The sequence below is a fragment of the Tribolium madens genome, unplaced genomic scaffold (assembly GCF_015345945.1).
Source record: "Tribolium madens isolate multiple individuals breed KSU strain unplaced genomic scaffold, Tmad_KSU_1.1 Scaffold_91;HRSCAF=231;Tcas5.2_LG7, whole genome shotgun sequence".
Classification (NCBI taxonomy): domain Eukaryota; kingdom Metazoa; phylum Arthropoda; class Insecta; order Coleoptera; family Tenebrionidae; genus Tribolium; species Tribolium madens.
In genome coordinates this window covers 8,198,301-8,223,398 of record NW_025401063.1, presented here as the reverse complement: position 1 = coordinate 8,223,398, position 25,098 = coordinate 8,198,301, and the positions used below count along the sequence as shown (strand labels likewise).

Here is a 25,098-nt window from a genome sequence, read left to right as displayed (position 1 = left end):
AACACCTGCCCGCGGCTTGTGTGAGACAGAAGATCAGCTGATTTGATAAGGATTGACAGGGATAGAATGCACGTGTGTAAACGCAAACGTAGCTTGCATTATGGCGTTTTTGACAGTTACATTTCGGGTGTATGTTTTTATTGAATATTAAGTGCACCATTCCATGAAAAGAAAAGGAAAGCACAGCCAGGAAATGGTTGGAATTGTAAGTGGATAGTTTTATTTATTATTCCTTGACGCATCGTTTAGTTTTCGTGCATTCTTTGCAAATGATTTGTTTTAAATTTATGGTTGCTTTTGGCAATCATTGCTATCTTTGCACTAATAATTTGTTGATTGATTTGGTGTGACCCAATTTATAAGTTATTTATAGACGCGGAGCGATGTATTGATTAATTAATCCATTTCTTATAGAATTTTTGGCATAATTTCATTAGAAACTTGATTTTGAACTAATTATTTAATGCTTGTGGAGGTCTTAAACGTATGTAAGAGGAATAATTAATTCAATAACAGTACCATAAAAGGTACTAAATGAGTAAATATTTGTTATGTATGATCTGACGAGAGTTGTTCAGTGTAGAATAATTTATTGCTCTGCTTCGAGTTTTATTTAACAATTAGGTATTCAGGTTTTTTATAGAGAAAAAGAGAATTTTTGTATTAAAATGCATTTGTCCAACTGCTATAATGATTATTTTGTATAAAAATTAAAACTGCAAAAAGATGTATATTCGAATAACTTTTGGCAGAATCACAGTGGTTGTTTTTGAGTGAGAGTTAAGGTTGCCTGTTAATTTTAATTTTTAATAAAAACTGATCACTTTTGGGTTCCTTACAAGCAGGGACTTAGCTTCTGTGTCAATTAAGCATTGATAATTATTTAAAATGAAAAAAAAAATGAATTTATGAATTAATGTAAGGCTGTCGTAAATTTTAAGTATTGTGATTGGGCCGTTTGAGATCGGCCATTAAAATAATGTAAGAAACCAATCACTTTAGATTTTTGGATTCATTCAAAAATTTAATGCAATGATATGATTGGCCCGTTTGAGGTCGGCCATCATAATATTGTGATAAACTAATCACTTTAGACTTTTGGATTCATTCAAAATGTAATTAATGCAAATGACTAATTTTAATTTGCATTCATTTATTGTTGTAATTTAAATTTTTACTGAAAATTTTGAAACTAATTAACGAAGGTGTCTTGGTAAATAAAATTAAAAATGAGTTCATTTTTTAAATATGTATTTTGTTTTATTCTCGTTCTGAAAAATTAAAATTACGTAAAATAGAACCTACATTGTCCTAGATTTAGGTTGTAGTGTAAGATGCATAGGTAGGTATTATTGATTATTGCACGAGCAGATAAAAAGACAATTTTATGGTTGGAACTAGGTATACAGAAGTTACAATCACTTCGATCCTTATTCGGAGCGGATTTTAAAACTTTTAAAGCCCCTTTTCTACTGACAATTCATTTTCGTACCTGTCACCGGAAATAAGTTGGTTACGTGAGATACAAAACTCTAAAAGTATGATGTAATTTACTAATTTGGACGGTTGATAAAGTGACGTGGTTCTTCATATTGATGATTGATAAAGTAGCGCCATTAACCTGCCAATCGGAAATGAATTAATAAATATTTCCCAGCAGGTGTGTTTGTTACTTGATTGTAGGGAAAAAATGCCATTTCCTGTACGAATAGTGTGATGCTATGCGGGTACCGGAGACATGATTGGAATCCGTTATTTTGGGGGATCTCTGTCATTTGCTGTATCTTCGCTATTTTTGCTCGAAAGAACTAATTTCTAATTACCTGTTATTTTGTCCAAATGTCCACACGACAGGAAAGAGATAGGGATTTAATTATATTGAGGGTGCGACTGCAACCCTTCATTAAAATTTCATATGACAGTATTGCCAATTTAATAAATTGCAAACATTACGTGTTATGAAATTTAATTATTAGTCACATTTATGGTACCGCAAAATCAAGCAAAATAAATACATTTGAATGTGTCGGTGACAAACTGTGGGAATGCAGAATTTGTGGTTTTATATTGCGATGGCTAATTAAACAATGTTTTTCATTCTATAATTAAAATAATTTCTGCTCAACTAGAGATACAATAATGTTGAAACCGACCATGAAATTACGAGTATAACGACAGTAGTTTATCGACTGAATCACATAGATACAAGTAAGATAATTTCGAGCACTTACTATAAAATGCGAGTTAAAATATAATTAAGTAGCTAAATATTTTTATTTAAAATTTCAGTTTAATAGTGAATTGTGCAGTGATAAAGTTGATTACCAAAATAATCCCAGCTATTGATGTGGGTAGACTAGAAAAGGCTGGCTTTCTGTCTTCCTGTAATAAGGATTTTTTGTTTACAAAAATAATAGTTTTTCATATGAAATCATTCTGTGGTTCACCATCATTAACATACAATTTTTGTTATCACTATTTAACTAAAAGATTTTGTTAATAATAAATAAATAAATTAAACGCAGAAACAAAATATTTCTTCTTGTGGTGTAAGCAAACCAACAGCCGATTTGCGAACCTATTCGAATTTTTGTCAATTTGTATTCAATTCAAACGTATTTGCCATAAATCTCTCAAATCCTTGGTTCATTCATTGATTGACAGAGATATTTGGATATCACTGAACTCGTATTAGAAATGTCAAAAGCTAAACATACAGACAGCTTTTCGAAAATCTTTTTACATGTTGAAAAGTAACGAATTTTTGATCAACGAATACTTTGATTGAAGTCGTATGTAGGTAATACATACAAAATATGGCCAACAGGTAAGAAGTCCTGTATATATTTGTAAACAACTTGCAAAATTGCATTTTAGCGTTTTTATGTCTTAAATGTGTAATAAAATGTTATTGCCAGAAGTAAGCACATACACGTAATAAAGATGTTGTTTTTTTTTGTTTGAAAATATTAGCGCTTTTACTACTCCATAATTTTAATGCGACAACTCTTTCAATATAACATTTATGAAATACGTGTTAAAATGAAATAAACTCTTATTATTTGTGTTAAAGTTTGAAGCTGTTTTGTAGAAACAGAAAAAAAAACTACTAAATTACGTGTGTGCTTAATTTTGAATTTTGATTAGGGGTTACTGTATTTTTTTGGGTGGATTCGTTTGGAAACATTTATCTAGAAAGTTATGATACAGAAACTGTTCAGTTGTTGAACTAGAGGTTGCATTTTTCCTCACACATCCTGCATAGATTTCCTAGAATCGGGTACCCACACGCGATAGTAATAACTACATGCATAGTAATTACATTAGTTCATAGGCATTGTGTTTAAATAACATTGAAAAACGAAAACGTTTAAATCTCTGATTGCTTGTTTTCGGTGAAACGAATCTTATTTAAACTTTTAGCAAGTTTATCAATTTTATTATACGCTTTACCTAAGTTTCATTCCGTTTTCCTGTAAAACAATAATAAAAACACCACGGGGTAAAACCGTAACGATTAGGGGGTAACAACAAGCAAAGCGCTTGCGCTTTTCATACCGCCTACAGTGTGTTTTAACTATCAGTCTACTGCAAGTCTCGCGTATTCGCTGCTGATATCAACATAAACGTTCCCTGACCCGTGTTATGTGTGAGCGGTTAAATACACGAGCGACTCCCCCACAAAGTTTCCACAAAAATAGAAAACGTACGTGATCGATTTAATTTGCGTTACCTTTATAGTTACCAGAGTGCGAAATTTGAGCATGTGATCCGCCGGCATAAAGTGATTTTTTTAATCGACTGTGTTATCCCCCGGAGATTTTTCTGCTCTTACGGAAATATGGTGTAGGGTGGTAGTGGTAGAATGATGGTGGAAAAAGTAGAAGGTTTTCTAATGTATCGGAAGCCAGTTTATAGGGTTTTTCAGTATCTTGAAACGTAAGTGTGCTATTAATACCTATTAATTTTGTAATGTATGCATTTGATTATTTAATAATGATTAAGTGATCTTGATCGCTTGCCTTGAGAATGATATTGAGTCGCTGCCAAATTGTCTTCTGCACATGTTGTTTGTCATATTTACGAAATAAATTCCGGAAAGTATTGAGGATTAGTTTTGCTCGGTTCGCTAAATCAGAAAATTTATATTTGAGTAAAACTCGCTTTGATTTTTTTTGATCAAAGTTTGTTTCTATTACCCACACCAAATGTTCCTAATCTAAATTTATCCGTTAGAAGACGAATTAAGTTGTATTGGAAACGATCAACGACGATTTATATTCAGTTGGTAAATTAACCATTTAACTTTCCATTGGCGGCGAGTTCGGGTTTAAAAAGGAGATAGTTTGATATCAAACGAACCTACCCCTCTTTGACGATTTTTCAAGTGTGATTAGACTTTGATTTGTGACGGTAGCCTAAACGGAAGCTCTGATGGAGTCATGTTTTTTAATCGTTTCTATTAATGAAGAAGACGATCAAGTAATAGATACTTCGGAGTTGTTAGGAGCAATTTGCACTCAACTAACGTATTCCTCTATGGTGGATAACACACAGATGTATTTTATGCAAAATTCCGGATGCCTTCTGTTGAAGTTTGATCGATATAATGCGGTGGCCGCAGTTCAAGATACAATCTATTTTATGGTGAATACCCAGTGCTTATTTACATATTGCAAGATAATACAAATATTGAAGCGACGATTCTCGACATGAACCAAAGTCTTATCGTTTCTAACCCTTGACAAGTCATAATACGTTTTTAAATGATGGGCTTTAAAACATGTCAACGCCTTAGTTTTCACACGTAATAAATCGTAAAAAGGGGGGACGTTTTACAACTGTGTCTATTACGTTCTGCCCCAGGGTTAACAGAAGACAGTTTTTCTAAGCTACTGATTTTGATTTTTTCCCTAACGTAAACTCGGGTTATTTAGCCAGATGCTTAAAACTCGAAGTGGTGTTATTCTTCTTATCTTGTTTGTGGACGCGACGACATTATTTATTAAAATTAAAATATGAGCCTCTTACAACGAGCAGGTTGTTCGTATTAATAAAACGATGTTTAGCAGGTGCGGGTAGGCAAAGATTTAAAAAATAAGCTAGCAGAACTGGAATTTGACAAAGTTTCCAAAAGCTTCTTCTGGCACGTCATAATTTACTTTAATTGCTCCCATTCTATTTACGTATTGAGTTTAAATGTCGAAACAATCAAATGTTGCATGAATTAACGAAAACTTTGAGGGTTGTGATTACGTAATGTGAGAAATGAGGTTTGAGGTAGGAATTTAATATGCACCCTAATGGCGGAGTCGTCGTCCCTTCTATTTAAACGATTACTAACCCATATTCCTCGGGTCACACTTACCATTCGCTCTCATACCTATCATTATTTTGTTAGGCAGGGTGGAACGCCCTATTTAGGTGATTCATCCGTAATTTTTTTAAAACGACTTTTGTTGCCACCCTATGTGGTCTTGTGTATAGTTTGACGTATTTTTGCTGCTTCAGAGGGGAACCAACACGGGATTGGGTTACTCTTTTATCATTGATGCTTTATATCGATTTTAGAAACTGCCATGATTTGTTACATTCAATGTAAGGTTTTAAAACTTCATTTTTGGGAAATGAAAGTGTTAAAATGTGATCAAGATTCACACATTAAAACATTCAATAAATTACAAAGATCTCAATTCTGTTATATACGTCTTACAACGTGCAACACTTTCTCTTCATGGTCAGTTCTTATCTTTAATTTTGTTGATCCCATAGTATCTAATCTCGAAAATGAAAAATATTTTTGAACAATGTAAATTGTAGGCGCAATGTAAATATTATTATTTTAATGTATTAAAGTGAAAAATTAGTGTTAATGCATTTCAAAAGTTTTATTTCAAGGAGAATACAATAATAAAACTTAGTGATTTGTCTTGATTTTTTCTTTGGTACTCGTATATGATAATTAAAATACATATTGAAGAAGAATATTCATTGCATGTAAGATATTTTTAATGTTCTTTTAAAGTAGTTGGAGGTCGTTGGTTACTTTTTAGACTGAGTATTACCTTGTTAATTTCCTGCAGGTATACAGGTAGGTACTTTGTTAAAAAATTAACATGCAAATTGATGTATAATTTTAAAAGTTTATAAAAATGTGTGGAAAAACGTAAAACTTGATTTTACGTCAGTGACTTGAAATTTTTGTTTCTTGTTTTTATAACGGAATAAAAACAACACTTAAGGTTTTATTTTTTTTAATTATTTTTTTTATTAAAATTACCAAAACTATTTGGGAAATGAACAGCCTTAAAGAACTGGTAATTAAGATTTAGAGACCTAAGAGTAGATATTTTTAAAACTTACTTTCAAAAGATTAGATTTCCATTTTTTTTTAGAACTTATGTTGTCCTTGGTGACGCTTGACGGGGCGGAAAGATCTTGACATTGTACCATTACAGATTTAATTAAAAATATTTATTGTTTAATAACTAATTTTGTTGTGTACTTAGTAAAGCGATACTGATGTAGAGTTGCTTTACAAGTTTTTTGGCAGTGGTTAGGGTAGTAAAATTAATAACAATTTTCTAGTGTTTTTTAAGAAAGCTAGGTAGGTATAATACGTTATGGCTTTATGAAAAGAAAACACATAAGAGGTTTGAACAAGATTTTCTGTTTATTATGTTTATGACTAAAACATGTGTATTGCTTATTTATTTTTTCAAGATGTTTTGATTAACAATAACTGATTATTATTATTATTGATGGCGCCTTCTGAAAACGTAATGTAATTTATTGTGTCAATTGAAAAATAATGGTATTCTGCGACCTTTCATTAATACGTATTGAGAGAAGGTCAATAGGACATTTTGTTTTATTTTAAAAACATAATTACCTTTTGGTACTTGATTAATTGCTGCAGGGAAGTTTCAAACTATCATCTGTCTTAATGTTCCGTTTATTCCATTAGCTAAAACTAATCAGTAATCATGTTATCAAGTTGTAATTCGAAACACCAAGACGAATCTCGAACGAATGTAAATTTAGCAAATTGAGTGTGAGTCAGGAAAGGCATGCAGCCTCCCGAAGGATACAGGACAAAGCGAGAGAGGATGAAAGCGTCGCCACCGCCATCACCACCACCACACCCGTCGGCGAAATCAATATCAGTGTCTAGGTTGGGGATGACGCCGACCCATTTATCAACAATACTCCATTTTATTAATTAAAAAGAGATGCGTTTGTTGATCGTCATTTCGATTAAATGGTTCGTAACAAGACCCGAGGCAAGATCGTAAAATGTTTGGACGAAAACAACATTCGATCTAATTACTTACAAGCGACATCGTTACGTGTCATCTTATCAGCGAATTTATTTTTCTTCTCTTAGAGAAGATTGGCAAGCCAAACCCTAGGCTCCTCGTCACCGAACTTTTCAATGCTTATCAGAAAGTTAGTGGAGTTCTGAAATGCGCTGCCAGCTTCCGGAACCGGAAATGAAATGCATCTTGCTGCCTTCCTTTGTTGTTGACTGTATCATTATGTAGAGGCTTCTCTAGTCGGGTGTTTATCGAATCGATAGTGAGACACTTATCATGGAATGAAAAAAAAAAGAAGTGAAGTTTCTTTTCCTTGACAAATATTTGTCTCTGAATAATTTTGAGCAAACAAAAATTGTAAGCTTATGGAAACATTGCTTTCAAACAATGTGCATCCAGAAATCTCCTCTTTGTTAAACAGAATTTAGCTCAATAAAAGCGTTTGTATAAGTGAATTTTTTATCAATTTAATGGAAAAAAATAGACCCGCATGCACATACACAAATTACGCTATGCATTTCATGGGAAAACCACATAAAAAGATACACATTAAATTATATAATGGTGCCAGCAAGGAAGTGTTTCGATGACCCTTGTGGAAATATTTATTCATTCCTTCTTCTCTTGAATAACACATCTCTATTGTTAATTTAGGGTGAACATTTGACTGTCAATAGCATATTTACATTTTCACGAGCATTTTCATTTCCCTTGTTCTTACTATTATTAGGATAATTAAGAAAATTAATTAAACACACATTTCCCATAATTCTAGTTGAAAAAAGACAAAAGAAGTGGCTCTGTTAGTCTGTTATTGTGGCTGTTGGTAAAAAAGCTCAAAAATCTGGAGAATGTTTTCCAATGTGGCGGCTCTAATGTACTCGTAAAATTAACACACATTGTAACTTCGGACTTTATAAATTTGCCTCGTTTTGTGGTGGTTATGAAGAGTCTGCAAATAAAAGAGAAGAGTGAAGAGTGCAAATAAAATGCTAGTTCAGTAATTTATTTATTTGATTAAGTAGCATCTTTCATATGAAATTTATTGCTCATTAGATGAAAATAAAAATTTAATTATATTTAATCAGTGGAAGTTTTGAATTTTTAAGTGACGTTGAAAAACTTTTACTGGGGTAGTCAGAGATAAACGATTAAACATGTCCATTTGAGTCTTATTTTATTAAATATGTAGGACCTGTCTGGTATCTTGGTTCTCTTGGTTGAAGTAGATGTGACATTGTTAAATGAAGGAAATTTAGTACGTTCGAAAAAGCTTTTAGACGTTCTGACTCAAATTGCAAAAGCACATTTGATAGTATGGTGTTCACAAACAGGTGATCCTGTTCAAAAACAGAACCACATGACTAAACATGCTTCTTCCAAATAAATTGAATACTACTGGAAGTATTATAAGTTTATTATGTCCAAAAATTTTGTGATTTATGAGTTTTCTAGGCGACATAATTACTTGTAACTTGTCTAACCTCCGACTGTAATCTGATTCCTCATGTCACTAAAATATTGCAAACAACACTATTATAAAAGGTTAACGCTCCGTTTATTAATATGTTGCGGTTTATTATTTATTTATAACGACTGCTTTTCATGCGCAATGAAAAAGGTGAAAATCTACTAATATTAAATTTAAAGTGACAAACCAGTTTTTCGGTTTCCTTTTAAGCGCAAAGTTTAAAATTTCAAATTACCTACATGACATACTAACTGGATTTAATTTAAAGTATTTGAATCATCTGTAAGTTAATCTTAAAAATGACAAAATCAAAGACACTCTTGGTGCGTTTGTCCTTGTACCCCTGTTTATAAAATCTAACTATGTCACTGCCTTGGTAAAAAATGTTAGTTTTAATGGGAATTTACGGTTAACGAAGCGGTGTTTGATAAATTAAGTGTAGATGGGTATAAATTACTTGATATGCATAATTGTGTTGATACCTACGTATGTCTTTAAAATATTCACAGGATACATTTTTTATTTTTTGAAATTGTAAGTTTTTTTACTAATGCTTTAAGCAACCTTACTAAACTCATGGTAACCAATCTTTTTGATTCTACTATAGTAAAATTCAGGAGGGTAGACCGGTGCGTCATCAATTTAATTTTTTCATTACCAACTTAGAAGTGAAATAAAAAACTCTATCATAATGTAAATTGAAACAATTAAAGGGTCTCTAAGGATGGTAGCCTTGAACATTAATTTACATACCAGGTGAATAAAAAGTATGGAACCAAACGTTTTTAGCTTAAACTATTTATTTTTTGAAAAAACTAATTGATGAGCTGTAAAGTACTATAAAAATGTGATGATTAAACAAGAATAAAATTTTTCGAAATTTCCTTTTGTTTTTGAGTTCTACAAAAAAAATATTTTTTTAAATGGCAACCCACTATAAAATCATTTTTCTCTATACTCTAAGGATTACAACTATCTGCTTTATATTTAATTTTCTCAAAAAAAATTTTTCACATAAATTGCAATTTTGACAAAAAAAGTCGCATAACTCAAAAACAAAACAAAATTTCGTTCTGAAAATACGATCACATTTTTTATACTACTTTAATTTATATTAATTATTATTTTCTGGAGGCACATGATTAAAAATAAAACCGCTTGGTTCCATACTTTATATTCACCCTGTAACTGCCATGAAATCAGGCACTTGTGTTAATGTAAAAAATGTAATAATGAGGGGTCACCAATAAAAATTAGCTCCCCATCATCCTTTATTTATTCTACAAGAATTGGAACCAATCATAAAAAAAACATTCAAATGCTGTTTTAGTACTTTACATATTGTGTCTGCCATGGCACAAACCACACTCGGTAAATAAAATTGGTAAATAAAATTGTGATTATTTGAGGTAAATATGAGCGTTGTTTAAGAAGTCCATTATTTAATGAAGTAATTAACAATACAAACTGAAATCGACGCATTATTTTGACTCTCACATAAGTAACTTTTTGTTTTTCATAAGATCAGAATAAACGCTTCTTAACGTTTATTGTTTGTTTTCGAAGGATGTAAGTTGCAACTTTGTTTTGTAGACGTCTTGAATTTCAACTTTTTCTTTTTTCTTACCTTAAAGAATGCATAAGATCGTCTATGGTTTTAAACCCTTAAAAATACTCAATGTCAGAAATTACTTGTCCATGCTCCTTATGTTTATCATGATTCCTATTTACGAAATACAGATTTTGCATCCGTTTTCTTTTCAACTTCCCCACTGTTCTTTAGAAAATCGGTTTTATACTAATATACACTAAAAATTCCGAGTTTTAGATACAACATCCAAAAGCATTAGAAAACATAATGATGTAATGAGTACACTGCATGTAGAAAGTCATTTCGAATCTATTACATTAAATTTTAAATGCCTTTGCAAAGAATCGTACAAGGCAACGCTTTCATCAATAAACAGCTTCTAACTCGTAGATATTGAACCTAATGTCAAAAAAAATTGACGTTTTGTCATCGCGATGTAAACGTGGTGAGGAGAAACGTCAGATGACGCACCGGTCAACCCCCGTCATTTTTCCTATAGTAAAATAAACTTTTATTTAAAAAATCGTATTTGAAATATTTTTTTCTATAAAATTTTGGCATTCACTGATTAAAAAATAAATGAGTTGTCATGTCGGAACAGTTTATTACAAGTTCATGACTCAGTGCAACAATTTTTTATCAAATGGATTAAACTAACAAGCAGTGATTAACAAACTGTAAATAAACATAAATATGTGACAACGGGAATATAGTTATAAATAAGGATAACTTGGAGGTAATTTAAGAACTTTCTGTAATTTTATATTAATAATGCTGAAAATAAATTAGCATTCATAACTGTGAAGACAACAAAGTCAGTTAATTAGGGACCTGTTTTCAAGGGTCGTAAATAGATTCGTGATTTAAAAAACTACTTTAAAAACATTACTATAAATAAAGCTTTTTCGTGTTTTTAATTTAAATTTAAAAAGTAGCTTTTATAGAATCGTGTGAAAATAAGTGTCTGATTCAGAAAATTGCATTTCCTACGTGAAAAGAGAAATTTGTAATTTCGTAAATAAAACAACGCGACTTGGAGTTAACAACTACTACAGCCTTTCAGTTTTAGCGACCTTTTAATTAACAAACCATATAAATTGTAACTGACATTTAATAAAACGGGAAAATAAAGGCATAGACGTGTACAGCACGATCAACGCAAGATGTGCAATATAGAGTAAAATTTAAAAAAATTTATCGTTACGACTACAAAGTTTCTCTACTTACTTACTTCTTAAATTATGAGACGAATAAAATGATATTGAACGATTAAGGAATTTAAGTGCCAATTGAATTCCCAATTAATGCCACTTTGGTACGTCTCAAATGGCTATTATTATGGCAAACAACTTTTACATTACTCTCAGAAGTATTTATTGTTTATTCTATGATTTTTTTGGTTGAGCTAAGAATAGCATATTTTGCATACTGCATGAACAGCATTCTTCTTGATAGTTGAAATGCACAAACCTCGTTAACTGGAGACATCTCCTTTGATCTTATTGTATTTGCATTTGAAATATACGAAAAAATATACGATACTTGATGAAATTTTTACAACACGACAGGAGCCGTAATTTTGCCACACATGATTTAAATTTTTACAACACGACAGGAGCCGTAATTTTGCCACACATGATTTAATTTTGTTTAAATGCATATGAATTATAAGATTATAAAATATATTTATGTAGGTGAATTTGACTCCTACGGATTGTAGTTTATCTTTAGACTTGGCCCATTTTTCATGCGTGTGAACCTACTAACGGCCGTCGGAGATTCTTACGCAAGAAAAAAAAGCATCGAGAAAAGTGTTACAATTTTTAAATCAGCTATTAATTTTAATTTTTCGTTTCGCTAATGTTTTATCGTAATTGCGTTTCCTGACCTAAATCTGCTAACAATAAGCTTTAACAGTAGTTATCAATTTGCCTGGTTTGCCTTTCCCAATATATTCAAAACACAATATACCATTATTGTCTTTCATGCGGATTTTTCCAGCAACTGTTATTCTAAATTATGCATTTCCTCGTAAACTATCTCACTTTACTATGGCTCGTAGGCGAGCCATTCATGCAATGTCTGGGGATAAGTCGCTTTGCAAACGCACGCCAAATAATTTATAAGCAATAAATCCGATTTTTCGCAATCGGAATAAGACAATTCGGTCGTTTTTCTTGCGTTTGCTTCTCATGCAGGCTTGAAAGGAAAAGGTCGACCAGCCGACGTGGAGGAAATCCGTGGTAGAAAATACGGTTATCCTTATTTGGAATAACCACATGCTTTCAACGTTTTTGTCCAACACAATTGGCACCGTCGTCTCCGTCTGCTTTATTGGTTTTTGGGCTTGCTTCGGATTTATCCGGTAAATTCTATAAATCCGCATAAAATACTCTTAGTGTGTATTTATATAAAGCGGTAATACCCAGCTCGTTTGCTCACTCCTGACAAAAGTGATTCACTTCGTACCCATTATGAGCTTAATTATTGTTCAATCGGTTCGAGTCCTAGTCGGTCGGTTGCATCTTTGTTAATAGGTTGGCGGAAAATGCGCTCGTGCTTTTTGATAAAGCACTATTAAACCACGAGTGAACCTGTGCGCATAAATATAGACACCCAAGACGCTAATAGTGAGGAAATTTCACTTTTGTTAGTGTGTTCTAAGCTGCGTTTAGTGCAACACGTGAATTGTTTTTTTGTTAACACGAGTGGTGATAAAAGCTCGGAATTGGTCGAGTGGTTCAAGTGACCATCGACCATCATGTAAGCGGGGCTCAACTCTTATTTTTCCCCTAACCACAGTGCAACCACAGGAGTGGCTTTGCGGTGACGAATAATAGCGAAATAAACTAAATCATTAATAGGTTCAGTTTAATAGTCATCTGGTTGGTAATTTTTCAAAATTCTCGACAAGGTCTTCGACTTATCGACACTAAATGATAATTGTATTATTCTCGAAGTATGTTTTCACGCAAGATTGTGAAGGAATCATTCTTGGCTACTATGCAACGATTAAATTTATCACCAACATTGTTGATAAGTTGTGAGAACCAATAGGATTACTGATTATTATGACTAAGTTTTAAACCCTGCCTGAAACGTCAAGGTAACAAAATTTTCATATTTTTCCCAGATTGGTTTTTTGATTAGCTAATTATCATACGTATAAGCGAGTTTGCGCTGGTAATACGAGGTTTACATCATTGTCCTGATGTTTCGTAACAATTTACATCTACCTACTCAATTTTAAACTATTTAGAGTGTGTAGAAAGTGTAATTGGCCGAAAAAGTCTTCACACTTGATTCGGGTCAGTGGAGTTTTCTGATTTCTGGGAGGGTTTTTATTTTCAAGACATAATGGCTAATTTAAACCACCCTAATTTACAAAAAAGTGTTTATAAAAGTTGTTGACAATATTCTTAAGATCGTATAACCCGAGACATAAATATTTAATTTATAGATGGCGCTTATATTACTTATGTTAAAGATGTTTGTTTAGGAGTGTAAACACTTGGTCGTTAATATGATTTGGTGGCTACTGACAAGTATTTTTAAGAAATTTCTGTTATTACTCCTTTCAGTTGCTAATGGTAATACATTTTAGGAATTATATAAATTGTTTACTGAAAAGTTTATTCGTCTGAGATAATTACCCCCTTGTAATCATTCAATTTCCTTACGGTTTTGAGGGTTTTTCGCCTTAATGGTTCTTTTGCCCGAATGACTAATTTCACACCTACCTTCAACATGACGTACTTATTTCATACAATTTTAGCCTTGTCATTTGAACAATAAACCGCCGATATTATTCTACTAAAACGGAATACAAATTATTCTAACAAGAGTGTTTTGTTCGTCTACAAGCGTAAAAAGTTGCCTCCTGTGGTGCGAAAAATGTTTCTCCTCCTGTGATATGTAAAACTCAACGTTACAATTTTTTATCTTAGTCGTCCAGGATGTTGGAGCTGGTAAAGCGAGCGAGTATGGTCGGTGGTCCAACTATGTATAGTGCACAATTCGTTAAATTTCGTAAACATGATAAAAGTGTTAAACCTAACATAAATCTACGGCCTAGAAGTTTGTTGTGTGCTGGAAACTCGGAAGATATTTACAACAGAAGTATACAACAGCAGAGTAATACATGGAAGTTTCACCGGCCTAGACCTAAGTCCTACAGGTAAATTGATCCCGATGTACTCAAAAAATTCGAAAGTTCATAAACCTTCACGCGTGTAAAAATAATCTATCAGAGCTGGGAGTAGATTGGATAAAATTAGAACGCGAAATTATTAGAAAAAGTGCCGGCAGATCTTGAACTTTAGATAATCTGTGCATACAGAACATGGATGAATTTATTTTTGTCCTGATTTACTAACAATAAAAGTGTATAATTAGATAAGGAAGTTAATTTGTTTATAATGTCGAAAAACGATCTCATTTTGGCGTGCCAGAGGCTGTAAAATTATTGTGATCGAAATTACGGATATCTAAATAAGTATGAGGCTGATTTTAAGGAAAAGATGTTGTATTAGCAGGTTTTGTAAACAGGGCTGCCAACGAACACATAAAATGGTGTTTAGGTTTTTTGGCCTGTCGTTTATTCGTAATTTTCAGTGGGTGGATTTTATTTGGGTTTTAGGTGAAAATTATTCAAGCTGAAAGTAACATTTTAAATAAAGTGGATTTATTGGTCTTCAGATATTTAAATCAAGACTTTTAAGGCATTTGAGAACTATATATTTTGGCATATATGGAGCCGCTCAAGTATGCATATGTATTCGGAATTTCTACCCATGGTGGTATTTTTAAGTAACTACTTCAGCGGCTGTTTTTTACGATGTGTATTATTTTCTTAATCAATTATTTTGTTTTCTCAGTGTTTGTAATGTTATTCACATAACTTTGTGTAAATAATTTTACATCAAAAATTTATTTTGACAATAACCGAATGGTTACGCTGATCCGAGAAAAACTCAATTATAATAATTGCTTTCACTTGGGATAAAGGATTTTTTTTAATGTGGCCTTAAATTTAGATGTGCTAAAATTAATTTATCCGGTATAACCAATTATAAAGGAAAGTTAGTTTATTGTCTTCCTTAGTTTTAAACTTCGTTGATTCATTCATATACGATAATAATTACAAGAGTTTTCTAAGCTCTAAGAGAAATTGAAATTAACAACTTTAATTTTCATTATGTAGAATATAATTAAGACAGTTTTTCAGCACACCACTCTCTTTTAGTTTTCCAATTTTGTGTATTCTTTTTTCGTAATTATTTGTTACTGTTTAATGCAATAGGAAGCAAAACGATTTTTCTCAAGTATCATTTAAGTCATTATTGAATGAACTTTGAAGACTTAGTATTGTTATAATCCTTTTTATTCTTTTTTTGTTGTTCATTACGAAAAACTTGATCTTTTTTATATACATATTTTTTTAAATTAGCTTTTCTACTTAAATAAAATTAGATGATTGTGAGTAAGGTTCCTCACTAATTATTTCATTCCACCTCTATCACTGACAATTTGAGACAATGATGATGCCCTAAAATTGTTTCTAAGTAGGAGTGAGCTTTATTTGATTGATTGTTCAAAAACTTCAGTTTCTGTAAATTCGGGAAAACAAATTGACAATTATCTTATCTTTATCCTATTATGAAATGCCTGGGGCCACCTTGCGTTGTAAGTTTCAGCAGCATTTCAATTCAGTTTGATTTTCCACAATCTTCCCTAATTGTGAAAGATCCGAAAGTGGCATCACATTTATTACAAACGTTACGAAAATAAATTTTATTGACTCGCTACCCAATTACTCCATGTCCCCATTCTCTTGATATTTGAATGAGTTTCTTAGATCGTTACTTGACAATAAAATCAGCAGGAATCCAATATTCCGCGCAAAATAAGTCGATAATTGCGTTATTGGCGCAATTATCTCCACTGCGAAATACCTGTACCTGGCTTGGCTTCGATATTCGTGGATGATGTCATGGCTACACCTACCTGATAGCCTCGCCACATTGTCTGTTTGAAAACACGGTAGCAAGCAAGAAAGTCGTGTCAGTATGAAACACGCAGCCAGCATTTTCATTCATATTCACCATTGCCTCGAGTGAATTCCGGTAAACACGCGCTATCTGACGGCGGTTGAAACAATTATTTCATGACGACTCCATGTCTAGTGATTTTTTCCGGGCGGCAATGAAATTCCGGGATGCTGAAAGGACGTGTTTTTGTTGGTATGGTTTCAGCGACTTGTAGTTTGGAAAGACAACAGCTGCTAACAAATTGTACGATTAAATAAATGTTTCACTCGGTTTGTTGGATATTTATCACGTGTGTTAAAACATTTTAACATGTTTATCACAGTCTTCCGTTCTGTTTCAGTTCAAAAAACAGATTGAGATAATATTTTTTATTTTTTATTATATCTTCGCCTCGGTTTTCGCTTAACTGCCATATTGTGAGTTTATTACACTTTTAGCGAAATAATTCATAATTGATTTATTATTTTAAATTTATTGGTTAATTTAAATATTAGAATAAGTTACAGGCAAAATGAGATATTATCTGGTTTACAGTTTATTATTGCTACCCTGACAAAAATAAATCTTAATTATGGTCTGTTGTAGATCATCCTTATTCTTTATGACGAAGCTTTTTCTAGATTAAAATATTTTTTTTTAATTAAATTTTATTATTTTTTTAAGTATGTATTACTGAATTAATGTTAATAATTAATTATGAAATATGAAATTATTGTCTAAATATACCTCATTTATTTTGTTATTGTTTTGTCACATTATCTTATCGCAGACCCGGAAGCGCTATGTATGCACATTTTTTCTTCGTTACATTTCATTTATTCAAAATATTTTGTGTAATTTTTGCTTTTAAAATTTGCCGCTCGTGGATCTGCCAAGGTTAAACTATAAATTGATGCTAATTATTTGTTGACATTGCTTTGATAAGATATGAATTTGTGCAACACAGGAAATAAATCATTTTATTCGCTATAAAGAATTTTGCTTATTTTTGTGTATAAACGTGGTGGTGTTAAATTATTCTGTATTAAATTAGTTGAAGGTAAATACCATTGGAATGATAATATTAGTAAATTGAATTTAATTATAACTTTAATGAAACAATTCACACCTAACTAGTACAATTAAGTATAATTGAGTCGTTTATTAAAATATGAATAATTGGCGCAAGTATTTATCTTATTCGTTTCTCGGTTTCTAGTAAGGCGAGTCTAGATTTTTCTCAGTTGATTTAATCAAGTTTCTGTATTTGAAGGAAAAGTAAAACTAAACGGTCTTATAGTGAAAATAAAAATGGGTGTCTTTATAAACTGCAGATTACTTGGTGACTGCCAAGAACAAAAAACAGTTTTTTTTTTAAATAATTCCTCTTATTATATCGTACAAACGGATGTGAAAATTTTGCTTTTTATTTTTGACTTCCTCATTAACCGGTTATTTTTATTTTCTTTATTTTTTCAAAAAGAATGAAAATGTCGATGTGGCAACAAGCGGAAGCATCGAGTTTCTTAATTGGAGTTATTTTCATTATAGTTTATTTATACGTTGTGTTTCATTTGCATTGTGCGATTTCACATAAGACTTTTCGGGTGTTTTGTTCTGCTCGCGTTGTCCGGATAAGTTTATCAATTAGCGGTTGTGATGATAGAATCGTTTTTGTCACATAAAGAAAGGGTCATTAAACTATTGTATAAGAGCACATGTATGACTTGTTAACTCGCTCGGAGTTCATTGTATACAACGTAAAATTATGTGAGTAATCCTCACATTTATAATTAGATTTTGTAATTTTGGAAACGGTTTGATACTTTGCCAGGAGCAAAAAAATACTTATGTGAACTTGAGTAAGCATTCTCAGGAGATTTTGTAATTAGTGACTTGTTTATTAGTCGTGGTGAAATGCATTTTTTCAATTTTTGCAGTGATGTTTCACCTACAACCCCCGTGAATCAGGGCTCACCAGTCCGGTGCGTCCGCAACAGAATGGACAGCCCGAAAAAGTCACCACATAGCAGTCCTGTCTCCACCGACAGGTCTATGCTGAAAGTGCATTTCCCCAACGGAGGGTTCAACGTCATCAAATATGGGGACGCTGTTGATGTCAAGGGGATAATTTCAACAGTTACCGAGAGATTATCAATAGGAGAGAGATACTACACCGGACTTTACGCCATGAGGTTGTGCAGACCCTCGACTGGAGAGGTCGGTATTCCTATCACTTTGTCCCGGAAATTCTAATCTCCTGTGGTAGGTCTATTGGTTGCATCAGGATTTGACGATGAAACAAGTTCAGGACAAGTATCTAGCCAAACATCCCAACTCGGAATGGCGATACGACCTCAGGATTCGGTATTTACCGACTAGTCTACAAGATTTATGTGATAAAGACAAGGTCACCTTTCATTACTACTACGACCAGGTAACGAAAATATTTCCGTTCTTTTCATTTCTGAAATGTTTTCTATGTTATGCTTGTTATTTACGAGTGCGTGACTCTTGTGTAATTTCTTGCAACATATTCTTCCTATTTGAGATCACTTGCGACCTTGTATACTCACAGTAGTAGATTTGTTTATCTTTGCGTGTGGAAATTCTTACGAGCACTTTTACTTCGAAAGCTACGTCGCGTTCACTTTTTCGTCTTTCACCCCATAATGACCATCTTTGTTAGTTTTTAATTTCAAAAGGAAAGCAATTACTTGCTCGTAATTACCTCCTTTTTTACCGTTTTTCAATGATGTTGTTATTTATAAGATTACCATTCATTTTAATGTAACGGGAAATCAATACAATCTATAATCCGTTCCAAATTAATGCTTGTATTCTTGAAGGTGAAAAACGACTACCTCTCTGATTGCAACATACGAATAGAACAGGACGTAGTGGTACAACTCTGCTGTCTAGAAATCCGTAGATATTTCAAAGAAACACCTCCGAACCCTCTAGACAAAAAATCAAATTTTGAATATTTGGAACGAGAAGTCGGACTCCACAAATTCATTCCACAACGAATTTTAAGCACAATGAAACCGAAAACGTTGCGCAAGAGCATTCAGAGCCAGTTTAAAAAATATGTCAACATGACCGACATCGAGTGCATGTTTAAGTTTTTAGAGACGTTAATGTTGTATTATAAGTTTGACCAAGAGAGATTCCGTGTAGATTTAGGAAGTAGTTGGTCAGTTCCCGTCGAATTAGTCATCGGACCGGATTTGGGTATATCCTATACCAATGTACAAACATCAAGTACTACTCGTATTGCGAATTTTGATCAAATTCAAGCGATTCAAACTCTAGTCAGTGATTGTGAAGAGCATAACAAAGCGACGTTGCAACTAAGAGTTGCCGGAGCACAAGAAATTTTATTTTTTACTTGTCCTAATTTAGAAACGGCGGAAAGTCTTGCAGATCTGATTGATGGATATTGTAGATTGCATTCGGGATGTCAAACTTCTATTTGGAACAAGAAAGGTAAGTAAATAAGACATAACACTATCTGCGAACACTATTTGCCAAATCCGTTATCGCTAAGATAATAGAAAAGCAAAATAGTCACTTAGTTTTTCTTCTGTTTTGTAACTAGTGCTTTTATTTTGCAAGCCACTGTTTGGAAACAGTTTCCTTGTCCTTGTAAAGGTTAGTATTAGTCACTAGGAGTAGAAAATGAATCATTTCTAAAAATACGTTTTTCTATTGTAAAACTAATCTCTTGCAGATTCACACCCTTCAAAACATAAAAATAGAAATTCTGGTAATACTGGAACTATGCTTTCAGAAGATTACGCCGAAATTGTTGACGAAGAAGGAGATTACTCGACACCTGCAAGTGAGTCAAGGTTAATTACGAAAAGATAAGAGGCTTCATTGTGGTTTTTAGCAAAAAGTTATGAACTGCAACGCGACCAAATTCAATTGGGCGAAATTTTGGGTGAAGGCCAATTCGGAGACGTCCACAAAGGGACTTACAAGGCTAAAGATGGGAGTCTCATTCCCGTGGCTGTGAAAACCTGCAAAAGGGAAGCCGATTTGAACACTACTGAAAAGTTTCTAGAAGAAGCTTGTGAGTGTTTTTATAACTGGTGGTTTTGTGATGGTTTAACTTTGTTTTACAGATATAATGCAAAAATTTGACCATCAACACATAATAAAACTAATCGGTGTGTGTTCCGAAAGTCCCGTCTGGATTGTAATGGAATTGGCAAAGTTGGGAGAACTGAGAGCTTACTTGCAGAACAACAAAGATGACCTTGATTTGGCCACACTGTTACTTTATGCATTCCAGCTGTCAACAGCTTTAAGTTATTTAGAATCTAAGAAATTTGTACATAGAGATATAGCAGCTAGAAATGTTCTAGTTAGTTCACACACTTCAGTGAAATTAGGTGATTTTGGACTTTCACGGTCAATGAATGACGACCAAAGTTACTATAAAGCGTCGAAAGGGAAATTGCCCATTAAATGGATGAGTCCAGAGAGTATAAACTTTAGACGTTTTACTATAGCAAGCGATGTTTGGATGTTTGGTAATGAGGTTGCGTATTTCGCGACAAAGTAATTTTACTATGTTGTTAAATTGTAGGTGTATGTATGTGGGAAATTTTAATGTACGGTATTAAACCATTCCAAGGAGTAAAAAATAATGAAGTTTTAACGAAAATTGAGAATGGGGAACGACTCGCTTTGCCTCCAAATTGTCCTCCCAGATTGTATTCTTTAATGTCTCAATGCTGGGCTTACGAACCCAGCAAGAGGCCTAGCTTTAAGGAGATCAAAGAAATATTAAAGTAAATACAGTTGGAAAAAGTTAGGTCAATTTCTAATCATTTTTTGTAGTGAAATTTTACTCGAAGAACGATCGGCTGTTCAAGAGACTCTCAGACGTGAGAATCGTCGTGCAGCCGCCATGTCGTGGGGCCCCAACGACGATTTTCCTCCACCTCCCAAACCCTCTCGATACCCCATGCAAGGTAATTCTCTTATCATATATGTAATTTTTTCATTAACTTTTTTTTTCAGCTGTCGACTCTACCTCCTTGGCATCACTTGACACGACCGGTCCTCAGACTTACATAGTAGCCCAAAACCCAGAAGTCTTAGCACACTTGATGAAAGAGAATGAAACGCGCGGCTTAAGTCCAGCTGCTTACACCACACCAGCTTCGGTATTTAACACAGTAGCCGTAGATTTCGAAAAGAAGGAAGATGTTCCCGAACCTGTCCTAAAAACGTGTCCCATACCCATCCAGAATTTGAAAAAACTCGATCCTGAGGTTCCCGAAAATATTCCAGAACCCACATACTTGAAAAAGTTAGGTACGCTTGAAAGAACCCCATCTCGGACAAGTACCGGGAGTACAACCCCTAAAATGGGTTCCTTAGAACGGAAAATTAGCGACGGGGGTGAAAACGTCTCCCCGAATATGAATTCGCTCGAGCGTAACATGCACTTAGTTCATAGCTCGCATAGTAGTCTGGATAAGTCGGGGATGTTTAGCCCAAAATTGGGCTCGCTTGAACGCAAATCGAAGAGTAATTCTCCCAAAATGGGTTCTTTAGAGCGTACCAATAGCCACACGGCGGCGTTTTCGCCAAAAATGGGCTCCCTGGAACGTAAACACTCCCAGGGAGTGTCATATGATCCCGATTCCATTCCGAGTTACCATCCCGAGCCTGTGGTGTATCAATTTTCTGATAAATCCAAAGAGATGCAACAGTTTGAAGAAAGCATTTATGATTTTGGGGGGGCAGATGTTAAAAGTTGCGCCCATAAACAGCCGTTCTTCATACAAAAGGCAGTTGATAACAAGTTACAAGAACAAAAACAGGTTCGAGTCAAGCATGGCTTGATTTCGAATGATGTGTGTTTTAATTCGTAATTAGATTTAGTTTGTTAGGCAGGTTTTTTGTTGTGATAACGCATGGTTGTGCATGAGTAAATAATGATGCACGGTTGTTTTTGTATTTAGTTTATTCCGACATAACTAGAAGTAGCATGTTGCACCTTTTTGTTTCTTATTTTTTGTTTGTTATATTTTTTAAAAGTTGTAGGGTTTCAATTATGTGATTTTTAGGCGGGTTCGTCCCCGCAACAGTCTCTCTACGGTGACCTTCTCTTGGAGAAATCGAGATTCACAAATCAGTCCAATTTTAATCACAAAGTATTAGAAGAAAGACTCCGCCAACAACAGAAAGAATCTGAGGAAGATTCGCGATGGTTGGCCGAATCCGAGACTAATCTTGTAATTCCCCAAATGGAATTTTAATTATGACCTTAATGTCTCTTTAATTGTAGAAGAAACGCTTGAGTATGGCGGTACCATCAACCGAGAATGAGACTATCCAAAGCAATTCTCAGTCGTTAAATTCACTCCCGACTAGTCCAAATTATACAAGTGCTGCAACTCAACAATTATCTAGTAGTTTAGCCAATATGTCTTTTAGTGGAAATGGCCTACAGAGCAGTACAGGTTCACAGTGTAGTAGTAAAAGTCATTCGCCTTCTGGGTCCATTACTATGACTATCACTGGAAAAAGTGAGCGGAGCCAGACTCCAAACAGCGGTTCAGAAAACGGGGATGCTGGGAAACCAAAAGTAAGGAACTTTCAGAACCATCTCATGTTTGTAAAATGCAATAACTTTTAATAGTAATTTGTTTGCGATATTTTAAAATTAAAATAAAAATGTGTGTGATATTTAAACGTATGTATTGTTTCGCTAGCGTCAAATATCAAGACTCATGTTATTACAGACGGCTGCTCCTCCGCCCACCGCCGATTTGGATCGCACCAACGACAAGGTGTACGACTCCACGACTCAAGTTGTCAAAGCCGTTATGGCCCTTTCGCAAGGAGTGCAGCAATCTCACGCCGATCAGTACCTCGACCTTGTGAGGCGAGTAGGTTTAGAACTGCGCGGTTTGTTGGCTAGCGTCGACGAGATAGTCAATTTTTTCCCGACGTCAGCGCAGCGCGAAGTAGAAATGGCTCACAAAGTGCTCTCTAAAGATATGACCGAGTTGGTGAATGCCATGAAACTGGCACAGCATTACAGCCAGACGACGTTAGATAACGAATATAGAAAGTAAACATTGCGGTGGCTTTGTGGGAGAGATACTCATGTTTTGTTTCAGGGGGATGTTGGGGGCCGCCCACGTTCTAGCGATGGATTCTAAGAATTTGTTAGACGTTGTGGACGCGATGCGAATACGATATCCGCAATTCAACAAGCATTTGTTCAAAGTGGGCGATTTGGAAACGGAATCGATCGAAGTTGACACTACGGAAAAACAGGAATCGCCGAACACGAGTGAAGCACCATCTACATATCCTAATTTACCGAGTTCTCCCGTAGCTGTAACATGTGCCGTCGTACCGGTTTATACTAATTATGTCCAGTCAGCAGCCACGTCTTCTAATTTAAGTACAAACCAAGTTGACAGTTAGTTTGATTAGAAATTAAGGTAGCTTGCCAGGTTTTCATAAGCATAAAATTGTTAGTCATTGATTGTGATTGGTGTTTTTATTTTTTTGTGTAATTTTTGGAACAATTTTGGGCTCAAACTAGGTTAATCGAGGTATGCATTGTGGCTCAAACGAGATATATTTTTTATAAAAATTCATATTCAAAATATGATTTCTGCGTTTTCCTGGTGTGATAAGAGGAGAGTTGTTTATGAAAATCTCGCTTAGGTTTATTAAATAAACATAAACAACAATAGTGTGGCTCGTTTATATTCACGATGCATTTTAAAAGCCTTTAGGGGGCTTTCATTGCACACAGTATTACATAATCATGCATTACAATTGATGCTTTCAAAGTGCGTCGAAATATTAAAACAGTACCCCTCCCTCCGTTTAAATTAATTTGTAAATTAGTATTTTTTTTAAAGACTGCATAGTTTATCTAATTTAATTGTAAGCTTAATAGTGGCATTTTTATGAATTTATATAAACAAAGTTTTATAATTAATTGTAATAAATTATATACTAGATATTAAAATTCTTTAAAACGATATAAAAGAGATGTCATATTGTATCATTGGAACCGTATGTGTAAAAAATGAATTCCATTTAATGTGGATATGGTAAACGATTCTTTGTTTATTATTTTGTTGTATTATTTGTATATTTGTATTGTTTTGTTTTTCAGCTTTTCAATAAAGTTATCAGAATTTCAAGATCTTGTGTCAATGGCCCAACACCACCGTGACAATTTGTTTAGAATACTTCATCAGTTTGAGGTAATTCATTAATTAATATTAGGTATTAATATTTTTGTAGTGGGACTTTGCAATTTTTAAGTAATGTTTCACTTTTTTATTTTTTAAGCTATTGTTTGATAAATGGTGGAAATATTTACTGCACAATAAAGTACTGAAATGTACACAGTTGATGTCTTATTTTTTAAATAGTTGTTTTCACTACACAGTTTATTTTAACAAAAATATCACTTATCTTGGGTTTATACTATTTACTTCAAGTCTTCACCTGTGCCATTTCTCTCTCCACAGAAGTAATGTTACAACTACGTTTTCTGAGGTCATAAACAATTGATTTCTGCGTAAAAGGAGAATCCGTGTTACAACTGGATCCTACTGGCAAAATTAGAGCCAAAAACTACTATTTCAGACAAAGATTTAAAAAAACAATTAAAATGAACAGAAGTGACGATAG

General features: G+C 33.6%; 1 protein-coding gene across 8 annotated transcripts; it reads left to right on the top strand.

Moving 5' to 3' along the window:
* Positions 1–47: 47 nt before the first annotated feature.
* Positions 48–24,602, top strand: LOC123010375 (focal adhesion kinase 1). Of its 8 annotated transcripts, none has more exons than XM_044407224.1 (16): positions 12,868–13,141; positions 14,326–14,555; positions 18,348–18,627; positions 18,677–18,844; positions 19,257–19,896; positions 20,026–20,061; positions 20,141–20,251; positions 20,303–20,485; positions 20,538–20,948; positions 21,005–21,209; positions 21,259–21,392; positions 21,442–22,250; positions 22,497–22,664; positions 22,718–23,017; positions 23,175–23,506; positions 23,556–24,602. In XM_044407224.1, the coding sequence occupies exons 2-16, from the start codon at positions 14,335–14,337 to the stop codon at positions 23,866–23,868; spliced, it is 4,311 nt and encodes a 1,436-aa protein (XP_044263159.1). In that variant the 5' UTR covers positions 12,868–13,141; positions 14,326–14,334; the 3' UTR covers positions 23,869–24,602. The 8 variants fall into 8 exon arrangements, with proteins under 8 accessions (XP_044263164.1, XP_044263161.1, XP_044263159.1 ...); XM_044407232.1 differs by having other exon boundaries at positions 12,873–13,141; positions 21,442–21,587; XM_044407229.1 differs by lacking the exons at positions 12,868–13,141; positions 14,326–14,555 and adding an exon at positions 48–205.
* The last annotated feature ends 496 nt before the right edge of the window (positions 24,603–25,098 follow it).